Genomic DNA, 18,676 nt, shown 5'->3' with positions numbered 1-18,676 from the left:
GGGACAGTCATGCAGGGAAGCGGAGCTCATCTTTGGGCTTGGGTGATATGTCTTTGAAGAGATAACATGAAACATTTCTTTCAGCAAGAAATGCCAGTAATAGGGAGTCCCCAGGCAGTTAAATGGCCCTTTTATGAGACAGGGAACTGCTCATGGGAGACTAAAAACTGAGTAATAGGATGTTCTGATGACAATAGAAATGAGGATTAATAGGGGGAAACCTATTGTATCGCATCTACACCCACAACAGATAGTGTATAAAAGGTCAGAGAAGGAAATCCAAATTTCACACTTGGGTAGTTTGACCTTGGAATCCAGTAGAAGTACTATTTCTAAGACCATGACTTCTAGCACCCGTGGAAACAATTCTTCTAGGGGTTCTCTTAAGAGTTGTCTGAAGTCTTCTGGCAGAAAGGCTATTTCTATAGCTGGTCATCCTGGAAGCTCTGTGCCTAAAAGCTACCCTTTCCCTAGCATGAGATCTAGTCCACACCTGGCCAAAAGCTATCAATCCAGTGACAGTCTACCCCAGACCTTTGGGTCCTCTTCAGACCAGTCAAGTCTCCGAATCTTGCCCAGATGCCACTCAATGCATTCTCTTCTGGGAGCCCACAACATCCCTGCCAGTGCTGGCACCTGTAGCTGGTTTGGTGATCTTGCTCTCAATGGCAGTGAGAAAGAAACCATGCAGTTCTTGAATGATCGCCTGGCCAACTACCTGGAGAAAGTGAGGCAACTGGAGCGGGAGAAGGCAGAACTGGAGCAAAAACTCCAGGAATGGAGCCAGTGCCAAGTCCCTAACATGTGCTCCAACTATACCTCTTATTTCAACACCATTGATGAGCTTCAATGCAAGGTAAGGAGAGACTTTTGAAGTCCAGAACCAAATGGGAGAAAGAAAAAGATGACGACAGGAGAATTTGAGGTTAGGGCTGGGAAATCTTCTGGGCTGATAGAGAAAGGAAAAACAGCATTGTTTTGACTCTTAAATAGTGTTTCTTTACCTTTTTTAATGTCATAGATCCCTTGGGCTGGGGAAACCTGGAATCATGTTTTTAAATTTATAGAATAAAATATAGGAGGATTAAAAAGGAAACCAATCACACAGGATATCCCCAAAGTCTGAGTACAGTAGTGACCTTTGTACTAATTAAAACTTTTGGTCATCTTATATTGACAAGATGATAGCTACATATATGTATACATTATGTATGTGTATGTATGCAATCCAATATGTCTATCTATATCTATGTGTGTATACACACATGTACACACATGTATATATGTGGGTATTATATATGTATATATACATGCACATAATGAATATATGGATATATTTGTTGTATATATACATATGAATATAAATTTAATTTATATATCTATATGTGTGCATATGTAGTAGATATATATGTTGTTTTTGTATATATACACATGCATAAATACATGTTATATATACATATACACACACATAAATGTGTGTCACAAAGACATTTGTAGGGTCACAAAGAACCTGTTTCAATTCTATCTGATTCTTTGGGTATATATAGACACACACACACACACATATATATATATATGTTATTATTTGGTTGTTTCAATCCTGTCTTTCTCTTTGTAACCCTGTTTGGGTTTTTCTTGGCAAAAATATTGAAGTGGTATGTCGTTTTGTTCTCCAGCTCATTTTACAGATGAGGGAACTGAGGTAAACAGGGTTAAGGCACTTGCTCAGGGACACAGAACTAGTAAGTGTCTGAGGCCAGATTTGAACTTTTAAGATGTAGTCAAACATCCTGCCCCTTTCTACCACCCCCCCCCCCTGCCCCATTTAGTCATTGCCCTCTTTGGTTACTACTGTGCTTTTTTAACGAGAAGAAATCATTCTGAAGCATATATTTATTTGGTTATAATTGGAATCTTATATTATTTAATGTCACCACATCCATTCATTCCTCAGGTACTTCCTGGGCACTAACATATGCAGACCATTTTTGCAAATACAAAGATAGAAGAGACATGTTCTCTCTATCCTCAGATTTTCCTCATTATGGTATCTGGATCTTTGCTTTTTCCCATTGCAGATCTATTTAGCATATTTATTTGTATACTTGGTGTATTTGTCCTCTCATTTGCATTATAATATTAGTTCCCCTAGGGTTAAGAATTGGACAACTTTTTATCTTTACTTTCCTGGTCATGGTGTTTGGCATAGAATAGATACAAGTAGGTGGTACACTCATGTTTGATGGACATACCCAATAGAGAAATTTGCTTTGCTGGACTCTGCATATTTGATGTGAGGGTTTTGTTTTTTGTTTTGTTATTGTTTAATTTGGGAGGTGGTAGTAGGAAAAGTGATATTAATACATATTTTTTAAAAAGCAGTCTTGTTTCTCATTTACATGGAAGCTATGTTGGAATAATTAAAAAAATCTTCACTCTATTAGTTTATACTTTGATCTTCTTAGTATATCAGCAGCTCAATAGCATAATAGATAGAACACTGAACTTAATACTGAGTCCAGAAGCCCTGAGTTAAAATCCTGCCATAGATACTTATTAGTTCTGTGATGGAGGCAGCTCGGTGGCACAGTGGATATAGTGTTGGAATCAGGAAGACTTGCTTTCCAGACTTAAACCTGCTCTCAGATACTTATTGTGTGACTCTGGCCAAGTCCCTTAATCCAGTTTGTCTCAGTTTACTCTTCTGCAAAAATGACAACCCATTCCAGTATCTCTGTCAAGAAAATCCCAAATAAGGATATGAAGAATTGAACATGACTGAAATAACCCAACAAGACACAATATACATACATATGTATATGTGGCTGTCATTTTGTCAATATATGTTACTTCTGTCTCAGTTTTCCCATCTATAAATGGAGATAATAAGAGCACCTGCTTCCCAGGGTGGTTGTGAAGATAATGAGATGCTATTTGTAAAAACACTTTGCAAATCTTAAAGTATTATGTAAATGGTAGCTATTATTATAATTTGGGGTCATAATAATCTCTTTCTCTCTCAGCATTGCTTAACACAGATGTAGGGAAAATCTTTGGAACTAATTCATGACTAATAATGGAAAAACAAGGAATTTTAAAATAATGGCACAAATTATGCAAGAAATTTTCCTCTATTTTTAACATAAGTACCTTGTTAGGGGATTGGAATGTATTCCCCTCAAAATTTTATCTTCAAGTATGAACCTTCTCATTTCTAGATTCTGTGCTCAAAGGCAGAGAACTCCAGGTTGGCTGTGCAGGTTGACAATGCAAAACTGGCTACAGATGAATTCAAGACTAAGTAAGTCTGCCTGGAACCAGGCTGAGAATGAATTACCAGTTGTTGACACTCTTAGAGATAACGCAGTGTGGTTGAAAGAATACTGGTCTTGAGATCCAAAGATTTCAGTTCAGGCCCTTGCTTTGTCACTTATTAGCCATGTAAATATGTTTGTCATTTATTTCTCCAGTCTCTGTTTCATTGTATGTAAAATGGGAATTATAACACTGACACTACATATACAGGAAGGTGCTTTGTGAAGTCCTATATAAATGTGAATTATTACAAATCCCTTTGAATTTGTTTGGCATCAGGAAAACTAAGTATTCAAAAAAAGAAAGATGAGAAAAAGGAAGGAAAGAAGCGAGGGATGAAGGGAGGTTGAGAGAAAGGGAAGAAGGAAGGAACAGAATTTCAAAAGTTTATGCACATAGTATTCTCTAAGTATATATTTTTTTCTTATCAGGAAGTTAAAAATTAAACCCAAGAAATTTTCTTGAGTAGAGCTATTTGGAAGATTTATTGTGGAGTCAGCTATTTGTGTTTGATGTTTTGTGATCTCATGAACCAATTGTTCATGAGGTTTTCTTGGCAAAGATACTGGAGAGATTTGCCATCTTCTTCCCCAATGGATCCTTTTGTCAGTCAATCAGAGATTAAGTGACTTGTCCCAGGTCACATATCTGAGGCTGGTTCTGAACTCAAGTCTTCTTGACTCCAGGTCCAGCGCTCTATTCCCTGAGTCATCAACTGACTCACTTAAAAGATAATTGATAAACCAAAAGTATCATAATTTTAGAGGTAGACCCTTCTGGCTTTTTACATTGAGCCCATCAGAACCAAACCTCTCATTTTATAGGAAGGAAAGAAGTAAACAAACATTTATTAAGCATCTATTATATGCCAGACACTGTACTAAGTGCTTTACAAATATCATTTCTTTTGATTCTCACAAATTACATTGGGAGATAATTGCTAATATTATCTCATCTTACAGCTGAGGAAACTGATGTTGTTACTTGTTCAGTGTCAAACAACTAGAAAATGTTTAAGGCAGGATTTGAATCCTGACTCTAAATTTGGTGCTATACCTACTAAGTCATGATGCTTCTTTTGAGGCTTCAGAGGTCATTAAATTCAACTCTTCATAGAAACAGGAAAAAGTTTCCATAACATTCCCTAGTCATCGAGAAGACACCACAGTGATGGGAATGGGAAACTCATGAATTGCTTTTCAAGGCATCCTGTTCTGTTTTTGGATAGCTCTCTTTGTGTGTCTCTCTGTCTCTGTCTTGTCTATCTCTGTCTCTGTCTCAGTGTCTCTGTCTCTGTCTTTGTCTGTTTCTGTGTCTTTCTCTCTGTATCTGTCTCTTCCAAACTGAAATCTCTTCTGCAATTGCCCCCAGTAAGTTCTGATTCTGGCCTCTGTTTTCTCATTATAACTATTTGTATACTTAAAGACTGGGCAGTTATGTGATGCATAGACACTGAACTTGGAATCAGGTGTTCAAATCTACTTGGAATCAGGTGTTCAAATTTGATCTCAGACACTTCTTAGCTGTGTGATTCCAGGCAAGTCTCTTAACTCTGTTGCTTCAGAGTCTTTATCTGTAAAATGAACTAGAGAAGGAAATGGCAAACCATATTGGTATCTTTTTAAAAATTTATAATAATAGCCTTTTATTTTTCAAAATACATGCAAAGATAATTTTCAACATTCATCCCTTGGTTTCATATTTTTCTCCCTTCCTACTTTCCCTCTCCACTAGACAGCAAGCAATTCAATATAGGTTAAACATGTGCAATTCTTCTAATCATTTTTCTAAACATATTTTCACATTTATCATGCTGCACAAGAAAAATCAGATCAAAAGAAAAAATGAGAAAGAAAAAAACAAGCAAGGAAACAAAACCAAAAAAGGTGAAAATACTTGTGATCCACATTCAGTCCTCTCTCTGAATGCAGATGGCTCTCTCTATCACAAAGTCTATTGGAATTAGCTGGAATCACTTCTATCCCTCTGGTATCCTAGCCAAGAAAACCCCACATGGGGTCATGGAGAGTTGAGTATGAAAAACAATAGACAACAACAATAATACTTAAAAATTGCTCTCATGCCTATTATATTTCTTCTCTTCTTTAAGCTAAACCCTCCCATTGTTTCAGGAAATCCTGTATCTGGTTAATCATCAAGTCGATCAGTTAAAAAGTATTTATTAACACTCATTTTGTGCTAAGCACTGTACTAAACTCTGGAGCTACAATGAAAGGCAAAGGACAATCCCTGTTCTTAAAGAGCTCACATTTGAATGAGAGAAACAACAACAACAACAAAAACTCACTGGATATCTACAAGACACACACATAGAAGACAGAGAACAATCCGAGATAATAAGACAGTTGGTGTATATGTGGGTGTGGGTTGAGAATTGGGCTTAGTTTTGAAAGAATCCAGGAAACTAGTAGTGGAGAGGATGGCCTGGACAATTCAAAACATGGGGGAGACACAAATGCAAAGGCATTGATTCTGGAGATGTATGCATAGAGTATAGTAAGTATAATAAACCAATATATTTGGATCATGGAGTGCATGGAATAGCATAATGTATAAGAAGACTGGAAAGGTAGGAAGGAGCCAGGTTATTAAGAGGTTTATGTGCCAAATAGGAATTTATTATTGATCCTGGTGGTAATGGGAGCCACTGTAATTTATAGAGTTGGGGTTGGGAGGGGTCATTGTATGTTCCTTGATAGTAAGAGCCATAGTTCATCCTTCTTGGTATTCCCCATCATTCTTGACCATAGTAGGAGCTCAATAGATATTTGTTGATTTACTTTTTTTTCTTTCAACTTTTGAAATATTTTTATATTTAAAGTTTTCAGTTCCAAAGTTATTTTTCAAATAAAGAAAATATCCCCCCTCACAAATTATAAGAGACAGACAACAAATTAAGCAGTTATTTGGAATGGTTACCATTTTAGATTCTGATCTACCTTTATATGTATAGGTACAAGAGTGAGCTATATCTTCGTCAGCTGGTTGAAGCTGACATAAATAGCCTTCATAAAAATCTGGATGATCTGAGCCTAGCTAAGTGTGACCTGGAATCCCGGGTGGAGTCCCTGAAAGAAGAGATTTGGTATCTAAAGAAGAACCATGAACAGGTATGAGATATTCAGGAATGATACAAATTAAGAATGTATTAGATACCAAAACCAGTGTAATTCAGTTTAGCTTAGCTCAGCATAGCCCAATCCCACCCAGTTCGATCCAGTCTAACCCAGTCCAATCCAGTTCAGTCCAGTCTAGTTTAGTCCTATACAGTCCAATGCACAAACATTAATGAATTAGTCACTATGGATAAAACTGTGTTAGGGGCTGGTGATAAAAAGAAAAGATAAAAAAAATCTCTGTTATAAAAGTACTTACAATGTACTGGAGTGATGCAACATGTAAACAGAGAAATAACTACATAATAATTTGAGGAAGTTGAACTACCAATTAATAGAGTAAGGGAAGGCTTTCTATAGAAGATGAGTCGAACCTTGAAGTTAGGATGTTAAGTGGAAGTGAGGAGGTGGTGTATTTCAGATTGGGGGTTAGAGGAATAAGCAGCCCGTGTAAAGGATTGGAAACATGAAATATTAGGCAGCACTACTAGGAAGAGCAAGCTCTGTTTACCTTCTATGGATGCAGGGATTGGTCTCTACAATGGGAATTCTTCCCCTGCCCCCCAATACTTGTATTTGTATTCCTCAGGTATAAATTGTATTGACTGAGTATCCATTTGTGCATGTTGGCTGCCCAAAGGGAGCTGTGAAACCATTAGGGGGAAGGGTGAAAGGACAGATTATAATTCAAGAAAGACAAATACATACATATACATGGCAAATAACATTCCTTTATCATAAACTTAGAACTATAGGAAACTTATCAACTACCAAAGTTGTCTAGGAAAGAAAAATAACTTGTCCAAGATATCACTTCTGGTAAATGGTAGAGCTGTGATTTGGATCCAGATCTTCTGATTCCAGACCAAGTGCTTTTTCCACTGCATCATGCAGTCTCCTATATTGGGGTGGGAAGGCACCCTTGAAAACATCTAGGCTGACCCTCACCTTTTACAGATGATGAAACTGAGGTCCAGAGAGTGAAAGTAATTGTCCAAGGTCACATAACTACTAATTAATGGCTGAGATAGGACTCTGATCCCCCAACGTTAAGTTCAATGAAGAAAAGGGAAATAAATGAATGGTGCAATATTTACATTATGCAGAGGAGGGTAATGCTTTCTTTATGTACTTGGGGACTATATATATATATTGGGGACTGGCTTACCTGATAGGGAAATTAGTTGTTTCTCATGAAACAGGCAATCTGTTGGATAAATCAGTTCCTGACCTTTATGCCACTTCAGGAAGTTCACAACCTACAACGTCAGCTGGGAGACAAGCTCCGCATTGAGCTGGACACAGCCCCACCTGTGGACCTCAATCGGGTGCTGGGTGAGATGAGGTGCCAGTATGAGGCCATGCTGGAGACCAACAGGAATGATGTGGAGCAGTGGTTCATCACTCAGGTACAGGCAGTGGGTTCAGGGTCCAGGAGGTTGCTAGAAGCTTCTTGCAGGTGCTCCTACCTAATTTTATCTTTGCGCTTCTTCTGTGTTTCAGTGTGAGAGCATCAGTTTGCAGGAGATGTCCTGTTCAGAAGAGTTACAGTGCTGCCAATCTGAGATCCTGGAGCTGAAACGCTCTGTGAATGCTCTAGAAGTTGAACTGCAGGCTCAGCACAAGATGGTGGGTTAAATAGCACTGGTTTGTTTTAATTTTTTGCAAATGTAAAAGATGGTAGAAGGAAGCTCTCTGGAAGAAAAGCCTTTGGCTTTGTGGATGGATCAATTATAAAATCATTAAAACACATATCCTTTCTCTTTCCGTTCCTCAGGGCTGTTTTGATTAGCTTTTTTCTTTTGTACAAATTGTTGAGCTGGAACATTCCTTCATTAATAGTTTGTAATTCTTTTGAGAACTGTTTATTGATATCATTTGACTATCGATTGGGAAATGGCTTTTAGTGATATCCATCTCTTTCTCTTTCTCTATCTCTGTCTCTTTTGTTAGTTGTTTATATATCTTAAGAATCAAACCCTTAACAGAGAAATTTAATATAATTTTTTCCCTACTTGATTGCTTTCCTTCTAAATTTAGCTGCATTTTTTTTGTCCGTAGGGAAGATTTTTCTATTTTATGCAAAATTATCTGTTTTATCTTTTGTGATTGCCTCTATCATTTGTTTTGTTAAAAAAAAAACATTTTCTACTTATAGATGTGAGAAGTATATGATTTCCTGCTAATTTTCTAAATAGTATGATTTTAAATATTTGGTCACATATCCATTTAGAAAGTATTGCATGATATGCTATAAGATAGTGGCATAAAAGTGGTAGCTATTTGGTGCAGTAGATAGGGCACCAACTGGAGTCAGGAAGACTCATATTTCTAAGTTCAAAATTGGCCTCAGATACATAACTAGCTGTGTGACCCTGGGCAAGTCACTTAACTTTGCCTCATTTGTTTCCTCATTTGTAAAATGAGCTGGAGAAGAAAATGGCAAATCATTCCAATATCTTTGTTAAGAAACCCCCAAAAGAAGTCACGAAGAGTCAGATACAACTGAAAAATAACTGAAAAAGGCATAAAACTAATTTCTTCCAGATTATAGTTCCCTCAGTAGTTTTTATCAAATAGGGAATGCTTTCCTAAGTAATTTATATTTTCTACTTTATAAAAATCTAGATTATTAATTCCAACTATTTCATTCATTCATTCTTCTTTATCTAGTCTGTTTCATCTATTCTGCTTTTTATTTTTAACCAATGTCAGATGTTTTTGACAACTGTTGCATTATAATATAGTTTGAAATCTGGAAATAATATTCCTTTTTGTTCCTAACTCTCTTTATTACTTACCTTGATATTCTAGATCTTTAGTTTTACCAAATGAATCCAAAGCATCCCTTTGTAGTTTGATTAATACAATGATTAAAATTATAAATTAATCTGGTACAATTGTAATCTTTATTATATTGGTACCACACTCTTTCTTCCATTTCTTTCCCCTAGCACTACAGAAATATGATCTGAAATCCTCACTGGACCAGCCAGAGACTTTTCTAAACTACCTACTTATTTTTAAATTTTGTTTACACTTCTCATTTGTTAAGGCTTAAAGAGTAGCATATTAGGGTCTGAAGTCAGTCTGAAATCTCCTATTTTGATACTTAGTAATTGTATGACTGTCCAAATCATTTAATTTCTATGGACCTCAAGCAAATTCATAGGATTTATCTTTTCAGTTATAGATGAGCTCTGATCTGTATTAGTGGAAGGCATTCTCTTGTTGAGAGTCTTCCATGTTGGTGAAATCATAGATCCTTTACCTGTTTGTATACTTCTCATTTCAGAAAGATTGTTTGGAAAATTCATTGACTGAATCTGAGACTCGTTACAGCACTGAGCTGGCTCAGATGCAGTACCTAATCAGCAATGTGGAGGAGCAGTTGGCTGAGATCCGGGCTGACCTGGAGCGCCAGAACCAAGAGTACCAGGTGCTCCTGGATCTTAAAGCCCGACTGGTGTGTGAGATCTCTACCTACCGAAATCTGCTGGAAAGGGAGGACAGAAAGTAAGACTTTTTTTGTTGGTGATTTCTAGCAAAACCCTAGACATTCACTTGACTAGATCTTGATGGTTCACAGTTTTTAGGCAGAAGTGAGATTCATGTGAGAGCTTCATCAAATTGAGTAGTGGGAAAAACCTTACCTTAAAAAAGTCAGGGACCCCTGCTTCATCTGGGGCCGTTGCCAGTTTTCCTGATCTATGACTTGCCTCTGGATTTTGGCACCTCTGGAGAAGAGGGTAGGGCTAATGACTTTGTGCAATTCTGCCTCACTTAAATACAATTCCCTTGCAACTAAATATCACCTTTCTGATGTCACTGGGCCTTTTAAAAAATGAAGAAGGAACAACAACAATCATCATAGGATAATAGGTTTATAAACAGAGGTGAGTGAGGGACATCAGAGGCCATTTGGTCCAGCCTTCTTATTTTATAAACAGGGCAAATGAGGTTCAAGGAGGTTGAATGACATGGTCATAGTAAAATGCTACAGGTGGGAATTGGACTATAGAATAAATACTCATCTACTGTACCACACCATCCTCCAGGAATTGATCAGGTTATAGATGGCATGTGAGTTTAGGGAAATGTTGTTGTTCAGCCTTTTTAGTCATGTTCTATTCTTTGTGACCACATTTAGGGGAGATAAGGGTTCTAGTTCTGCCTGTAACATATACTGGCTGAGTGACTTTATACAAGTCACTTAATTCATTTTCCTCAACTGCAAAATGTGAATAATAATGGCACCCACCTCCCAGGGAGGTTATGAGGATCAAGTATAATAATATTTATAATGCCTTTTATATAGTACTTGGCACATATAAGGTATTAAATAAATACTTGCTTCATTCATTCCTGCAATCTTAGCTCCAATATTTCTTCCTAAATGTTTATTCTGTTTAAAATATAGCAATCCTTGTATTGCTCTTTCTCTGTGCCTCAATTCCTTTTCTTTCTGAAATGGAGTGGGATAATTTATTCCTGTCTTTATCCAGGGAGAAGTCTTCGTTAGAAGGCAATGTGGTACATGTCAGGGTGATTCAACACCTTTATTCTTTTTTTGAGAAGGGTATATTGAGAGTAGAAAGTGTGAATTGAGCTCCTGGGCACTGTGCTTGGAATCTTAAGCTTTAAGATTTAAAATTGGAAGGGGCCTATGAAATCATACATCTAAAACCTATCTTCTTTTACATTACATACATATTTAGTTCATTGGATTATTCTTGGTTTCTTTTTTTTTTTAAAACATTTGGGATTTTTATGCCAACAGCTAAAAACTTCCTTTCTTTTTATCTCCCACAGGCTTCCATGTAACCTGTGTGCAACTTCTTCATGCCATACCTTGGGAGTTCCTGCTTTGAGCTTCTCTCCTGGTCTTCCAAAGAATCGAGGAGCTGGAATGACCAGCAACAGAACCTCCACACAGGGGCAGTTCTGATGTTCTTGCCATTTCAGAAGAGAAAGAGCAACAGGAAGAAAGATTTCTTCTGTTGTTGCTATGATAGAGCATATCCTATCAGGAAGTGTGCTCTTTTTGAATGCTTCACAATGAATCTGTGTTCCCTCCATGTCACTCAGTCTCTAAATCAGCCTATATTTTGGCCTTTGAGGAGTTTTCTTTATGGTGTTACCTTGCATCTTTCCTGTTTCTGAGGCAAGACATCTCTCCTGCCTTAATCTAATAAACAAGTTCTGTTGCATATACATTGTGAGTTTTACTGATGTCTGTTAGCTTCAGTATATTGAGCTGTACCTATATCATCAAAAGCTCTTTCACAGCATGTTGGCAGTTATACTTAGAGCAGAATTCTTCGGTCAATCTAGACAAATACAATGCAAGAGGCATTAAGTGTTTATTACATATAGGCTGAGAGGAATCCTAGGATAGAAGAGATAAAGAAGACTGGATTTGTTGTTCAAGTCTTGTCTTTGACATATACTTCAGGCCACTTAATCTTTCCATGCCCCCGGAAAATCTCCAAGATTATAAATTATAGATGGGCTATATGCCTGTATTACTGGAGAAATTTTTTGCACCAGGAGTCCCTTATCCCAATGAAATTTCAGTTTTTTCCTAAGTAAAAAGTAACATTTTCAGATAGGTACTATGCTGGGTATTGGAAATAAAAAGACAGAAGAAAAATCAGTCTCTGCTCTTAAAAGATTACTGAGAGGATGTGATATGTAAATTTCTAAGAATATATATACTTAAGAAGGGAGAAAAAGCTAACAATTGGGGGATAAAGAAGGTTTTCCAGGAATTACGGGGTAAAAAGTGCAGATGAGCCTTGACCAATTCCATTAAGAACTGGCAGGCCTAATTAATTTTTTAAAAATTCAACTTAATAAACATTTATTAAATGCCTACAATTAAGGATGCAAAACATAAGACTTAAGAACACATATACACAGGCACACATATGGTTTTGCAGTTCCCAAGGATCTCCTTTAGCTGTTATTGGTAGGGACAATTCTTATGGCAAAGGGGCCTTACATCCCTATCATAAACACCAAAGGTCAATTGCTTGCAATCAATGGGGCAAGCAAGACAAACTGGCTGAAAGAGTAAGGCATCCTGAAAAGGGGTTCAGGGGCTTGTACCAGATGCATCAGGCTATCCACCACTTTGACCACTACATTCCCTCTGATCTAAGTAAAAACATCCAGAGCCTTGCTCCTCCAAGGATTGTATTATTTTTGTATTTGTGTCTCTAGCATTTAGCACAATGTTTTGTGCATAAAACACATTTAATAAATGTTTTTCATCAATTCACTAATTAGTTAATTTCAACTCTTAATGGTAATTGGGCAGGACAAAGTATATGTTAGGTAACACATTTATCAAAAACAGTTTTTAAATGCAATAGGAAAAGAACCTGAAGAGATACCAAAATAATAAGATAGAAGGCTTGAACTATACAAGGGTCTTATCCACCATACTTACTCTATACAACCATGGGCAGAATTACTTGTATATTGAATGAGCGTTAGTCTTACAAACAAAGACTCAGTACCAGCATCATGGAAGTACTTTTTTGGTACATAAATAGGCTACTGTATGGTATAGATCTAGAATCAGGAAGACCTAAGTTCAAAGCCAGCCTCAGACACTTATCAGTGAAGTGATTTTGGTCAAGTCCCTTTCTTCTGTATGCCTTAATTTTCTCATTTCTAAAATGGAGATAATAATAACACCTACCTCCTAGGGGGGTTGTGAGAATCAAATGAAATAATGTTTATAAAGGGTTTTGTAAACTTTAAAGTGTTACATAAATATAAATGATGATGATAGTCAATAATAATTGTGATGCTTTATTGGTTGTAACCAAGCAGAAGCGCTAGCAAAAGTTTTTGTATTTCCTTTTTTTTTTGTACTAATGTGCTGTGCTGCTTTCTTTGCTGTACTAATATTCCAGTGTCCAGGGCACCGTTTTATCTCTGGATATTTAGCTGCAGATATTTGTGTCAAACTGATGGCATCATTTCTCAGAGAAGGGAAAGTTCCTTTATCATCTATTTCTGTACAACTGGGGAAAGAAAAACTACACTAATATGGATGCTGTGTTGATGGATGCATCAATATCCTTTTCCTCTATAATTTTATTCTTTTTTGGAAAATTCCATCTACCAAATATTATCCATGTTACTTTGAATATTTTTATTATTTCTTATGACCTCATAACATTAATATTTCTCAATTTGTTTAGCCACTCCCAAATTTATGAGTCCTCACTTTTCACAGATCTTTGTTGCTGTAAAAGTATAGTAATGAATATTTTGGTTTATCTCATGAGACCTTTTGTCTTCCTTGGGGTATATGATTAGATGTAAGATTTCCTGAGTCAAAGGGTATGAAAAGTTACTATCCTTTCCCTCTCAGTTTTAAATTGTTTCCCAATGCGATTGGATCAGTTTGTAGCTCTACCAACAAAGTATTAGTGTTCTTGAATTCCCAAAGCACCTCTATTATTTGGATAGATTTATTCAAATAATTTGGGTTCATTTTTAGAAATCTTTTTGGGAGAGTGTAACAGCAATGTATTTCTGTGGGATTACCAGATGTGGGGAGAGAAAGATTGACACACTCTCTCTATACTGAGAGGGAATGGGAATATACCCTTCTGATGGGGAAGATGAACCATTAATCCCAAAGAAGTAAGAGAATCATAGAATCTCAGAGACTGGAGGAACCAATGCTGTCCTGATAAAGAATCCCCTGATAATAGGCTCCTAATGATGATGCTACAACTACTTAGCAACTTAGTTTTTGTTTTTCATTCCTCAAAGATTTCCATGCTTTATTTAGGAACCAGAGTGAGGCCTCAGGAGCTAAGCAACTTCACTAGTGAATTAGTCAGGTTGAGAGGCAGTGAAGAATAGTGGAGAAAGCACTGCGATTGGAGTCAGGAAAAACCTGGGTTCAAATCCATACTCTAAAGCTCAATAGTGTTTTAAATGACTGACAAACTACTAATGTTGACTTTCAGTTTCCTCATCTGTAAAGGGGGTATAATAATACCTATAATACTAACCTCACAGGATCGTTATAAGGCTCAAATACATTATGGAATAAAAGTACAATGTAAATGTTTGCTATTGTCATTATTAAAATGAAGCTTAATTATTATTCTTATTAGCATTTTAAAAGCAATCTCTAAACAAGTTAAGACTTATTTCTATGAAGGTTGAATAAGAAATTATATATTTTTCCCCTTTCCTATAGGCTAATCCCAAAGGATAATAGATTTAGAGGTGGAAAGGACCTGAGATGTTATTGAATTTAACCCTTTTATTTTACAGATAAGGAAACCTTGGCTTAGAAAGTTGAGTTAGAAGCACCTTAGCTAGACTTGGCTTACCATCAAATGGACAACTCTATTTGCGCTCCAGAGAATTAAACCTCAAGAAGAAACCTTCAAGCACAATGTTTTAAAAATTATTTAATATTTTATTTTTCTCCAATTACATGTAAAAACAAATTTTAATATTACTGAAATTTTTTTGAGTCCCAAATTCTCCTTCTCCTTCTCTCTATCTTGCCTCCCTGAGAAGGCAAACAGTTTGATTTAGGTTATACGTGTGAATACAAAAAATGTGATGTAGGACATAGTCTACTAGTTGTTTCATTGACTCAGGATTCCAGGCTTTTATTAATAATTCCTGGAAGGCAATGAAGAAACCTTCAGACTTCACCTATTTCTGAGCCCATTGGTTTGTGGCTCAATTGTTCTGCCTTAGTAAACAACTGTCAGTGACTCTAGAGTATCTATACCCATAACCAGCTGGAGAAAGCAAATGGGTTTTTTGGGGAGTTTAGATGATTGAACAGTAAAAAAAACAAACAACAATCCCATTTTCAATGGATTTACAGAGGGAATTTGTGTCAATTTTTATTTTCTAAGGAAGAAAAGCTACAGAAATAGTCTGAGTAGCGAAGGGTGGGGAAATCAACATCTTTATGATGGCTAGAACTGTCAATTCAATTCAGTTCAGTTCAGTTCAGTTCAATTTGATTGGATTAGATTCATCTCAAGTTAAATCAAGTCAAGAAGCCTTGATTTAGTGCCCATTTTATTCCTCTTACTTAGGCACCAGTGATACAAAGACAAAAATGAAAAGTGTTGTCTTTAAGGAACTTACATGCAGAGGAAGTAGCTTGGGCACAAGACATCTGTAGGATTCTGATTTGCTCTTGTTGTTCAGTTGTTTCAGTCATGTCCCCATTTGGGGTTTTCTTGGCAAAGATACTGTAGTGGTTTGTCATTTCCTTCTCCTGCTTATTTTACAAATGAGGAAATTAAAGCAAACAGGGTTAAGTGACTTGTCCAGGATCAAATTGCTAGTAAGTATCTGAGACCAGATTTGAATTCAGATCTTCCTGATTCCAGGCCCAGCCCTCTATCCATTGCTTCACGTAGGTCGACTTGAGGACTCTTTAGGATCCTGCTATTCATCTTCATTTCCTCATGCTTCTTGGAGGAAGCCATGCTTGGTATTTTAAAGCATTTCTTGATGAGCCCTAGATTTCCTTTCCTTCATCTGGTTTTTTGTGATATGGATTAAAGAAAGAACAAGTCTGAACACAAATATGGTGTATATCCTGAAGGAGAAGTACAAGAGAGGAAGAAGCAATGTCATAGTTAAACCAGTAGATTTCCATAATTTGAGGTTAAATTCCCATTTAGCTTGAAAGTAAATGGCTTCTCTTCTTTCCTACAAAACTGTCTGAGATGAACTCCAAGAATGACTAGATTTCTTCTGAGAATAATCCTTCTATAATTTGACTTAATTTTCTTGGTTTATTGTCATTTTCTATTAAACCTGCTTCCCTATGTATGAGCCTATCATTGAGCATTATGGACATAGGGATGAACTAAGTCCCCACCTCTTTTCTGGAGACACAATCCTCACTTTCAGGAACTAATAAGAGATGTAAAGACATGTTTATATTGGTGGGAATAAAGACTGCCTGTCTCCTTATTTCCCACTGATGCTATTCTGTAACTTTCTGCCATTCCTCCTAGCTCATGTATTATCTGCTGGTCCCAAAGTGATCCTTTTAAAGGGTTTCTGTGGGGGAGTAGGTTAAGCAGAGTTCTTGGGTGTGGCTTATCCTTAGCTCCTCCCTTCACATGTGGCTGCAATTTCTATAGCCCATTACTGTCTGCCCATTCCTTTGAGAAGTACACTAATCAGCTGAGTATCAACTCTTTACAAAGCAGACAGCAGCTGCTATATTATTATGCAAAACAGTTTTTAAGTTCAAACCTCATCAAATCCATAGATCCAGCGTCAGTTCAGCCATCAGGGAGAGGAGTCACCTCCAGACATAAAGGGCAGTGATGTTTATAAAGTAAAATATGCTGTTTAGTCAAAGATGAGAGAAGCATGGTCTTCAGCCAGGGAAATGATTCTGGTCAGTCAGTAAGGTCCACAGCAAGATCCTATTTAGCAAATCAAAGGAAGCACTTTTAATTGTCCATTCTCAAAGTTTATGGAGAAACTCTTTGTGGGGCAGGATAGGTCAACAAAGACATGTTTGAAGATGGAACAGATTTAGATTATATACAGAGATCTCTAAGAATGAAGTGAACTTCTGAAGTGAGCTACCATAAAGAATTACTCGTAGTCAAATGATCCTACGGCTTGACACAGGGCTTCTGATGCAATCCAAATTTGGGCAGGAGTGTTTTCTAAAAAACTTTTTAAAATAGTATTTTATTTTCCCAAATACATGTAAAGATAGTTTTCAACATTCATTTTTGTAAGACTTTGTGTTTCAAATTTTTCTCTCTCTGTCCTTTACTTCCCCCAACCCAAGACAGCAAGCAATGTGATGTAGGTTAAATATGTACAATCCTTTTAAACATATTTTCATATTTGCCATGTTGTGCAAGAAAAATCAGATCAAAAGGGGAAAAAGGTCATGAGAAAGTAAACAAACAAACCATGCCCCAATATACATTCAATCTCCTTATTTTTCTCTCTGGATGCAGATGGCATTTTCCATCTGAAGTCTACTGGAATTGGAATGCCTTAATCCCTTTAGTGTAAGCATTCTTAGCTTGGGGGTTTGTGAACATTTAAAAAAAAATGAAAACTATATTTCAGTATAGTTGACTTCTTTTGTAATCTCATGGATTTTGTTTTAAGCTTCTAAATATGTCTTGAGAAAGAGTCTAAAAATTTCACCAGATGGCCAAGGGGTCCATGACACAAAGAAGATATAGACTCTGTTTAAGTGTCTATTAATTCAGTCCTAACACTCTGTACTTCACAAAAACAGAGCTCTTGGTTCTTATGGACAGTGGCTTACATATTTCATTCTGAATATTCATACTTTTATAGCACTGCAGTCATTTTATCTAAATCCTGAAGTACCTCCAAAGTTCCTCTTCAAAATTTTGGGAAAGGAACTTCCATATCACCTTCCCCCAATAGCAGAGGACAGTTCTGACTGACAGTGGTGATTTGTCTAAATCTTCCATTCTAGACACACAATTTTGTTTTTACTAGCTTTGCGACAAAGGAACTTTGTGTAATAATGTCCTGATTTCCAAAACAATCAGATCTTCCCATAACCTGAGAAACTAATCGAATATAATACACTAAGACAGTTATTTTACTTAGATAAGTAAAGGATTTATTAAGCACTCATGCACTATGCTAAGCAAAACAAATTTAAGCAAATAGAAAGACATCCCAACTCTCAGAGAGCTAATGTTTTTAGGGGTGCGTGAAAGACAAAACATCAAAAGATACTCAAAAGAAAGCAGTGGGACATAGTTTCCTGATTTGGGGAAAATTAGGAAAATCCTTTATTTCAATTTCCTTTTGTTTCCTGGGCCATTCTACTCTTTTCATTGTTGATATCAACATCTGTTCATCTTAAAACTTTTTCTGAGGTCCTCTGTTATCTTCTTTCTATGTATCCCAAAAGGGTTTTGCTTTTAGTGAATAATGTTTATAATGGATAGCTCCAGTGAATAAGCTTTCCAGAGACTTCTTGAGCTTTCCTTACCTTCTTTAAGACTTTTCTTTTTCTTTCTCTAGTTACTGCCATGGGAGCAATGTTCTCAAGAAATTCCATTTAAAAAGCTCACAGCTTTCCTTTTATTCTCCCCACAGCTCATTCCTTTCCCTGTGACTAGATACTTCCAACTATCGATTTCACTGGCAATGTGTATATTCTATTCTCAAAGGGAATCTGAAAC

The 18,676-nt window shown here is 36.6% G+C and overlaps 1 protein-coding gene across 1 annotated transcript; it reads left to right on the top strand.

Moving 5' to 3' along the window:
• Window positions 1-305: 305 nt before the first annotated feature.
• On the top strand, window positions 306-11,658 carry LOC100929496 (keratin, type I cuticular Ha4-like). The gene is made up of 7 exons (XM_003768234.2): window positions 306-856; window positions 3,219-3,301; window positions 6,290-6,446; window positions 7,700-7,861; window positions 7,956-8,081; window positions 9,748-9,968; window positions 11,265-11,658. Exons 1-7 carry the CDS (start codon window positions 341-343, stop codon window positions 11,398-11,400), a joined length of 1,401 nt encoding a protein of 466 aa, XP_003768282.1. The 5' UTR covers window positions 306-340; the 3' UTR covers window positions 11,401-11,658.
• The last annotated feature ends 7,018 nt before the right edge of the window (window positions 11,659-18,676 follow it).

Source organism: Sarcophilus harrisii, chromosome 4, assembly GCF_902635505.1.
Source record: "Sarcophilus harrisii chromosome 4, mSarHar1.11, whole genome shotgun sequence".
NCBI classification, from domain to species: Eukaryota; Metazoa; Chordata; class Mammalia; order Dasyuromorphia; family Dasyuridae; genus Sarcophilus; species Sarcophilus harrisii.
The sequence above is the reverse complement of the archived record's forward strand: the minus strand, read 5'-3'. Positions and strand labels throughout refer to the sequence as shown.

Coding starts and splice junctions, on each gene's coding strand:
- LOC100929496 (XM_003768234.2), top strand. CDS start 341: ATGACTTCTAGCACCCGTGGAAACAATTCTTCTAGGGGTTCTCTTAAG. Junction 857..3,218: donor TTGATGAGCTTCAATGCAAG/GTAAGGAGAGAC, acceptor TCTCATTTCTAG/ATTCTGTGCTCAAAGGCAGA. Junction 9,969..11,264: donor CTGGAAAGGGAGGACAGAAA/GTAAGACTTTTT, acceptor TATCTCCCACAG/GCTTCCATGTAACCTGTGTG.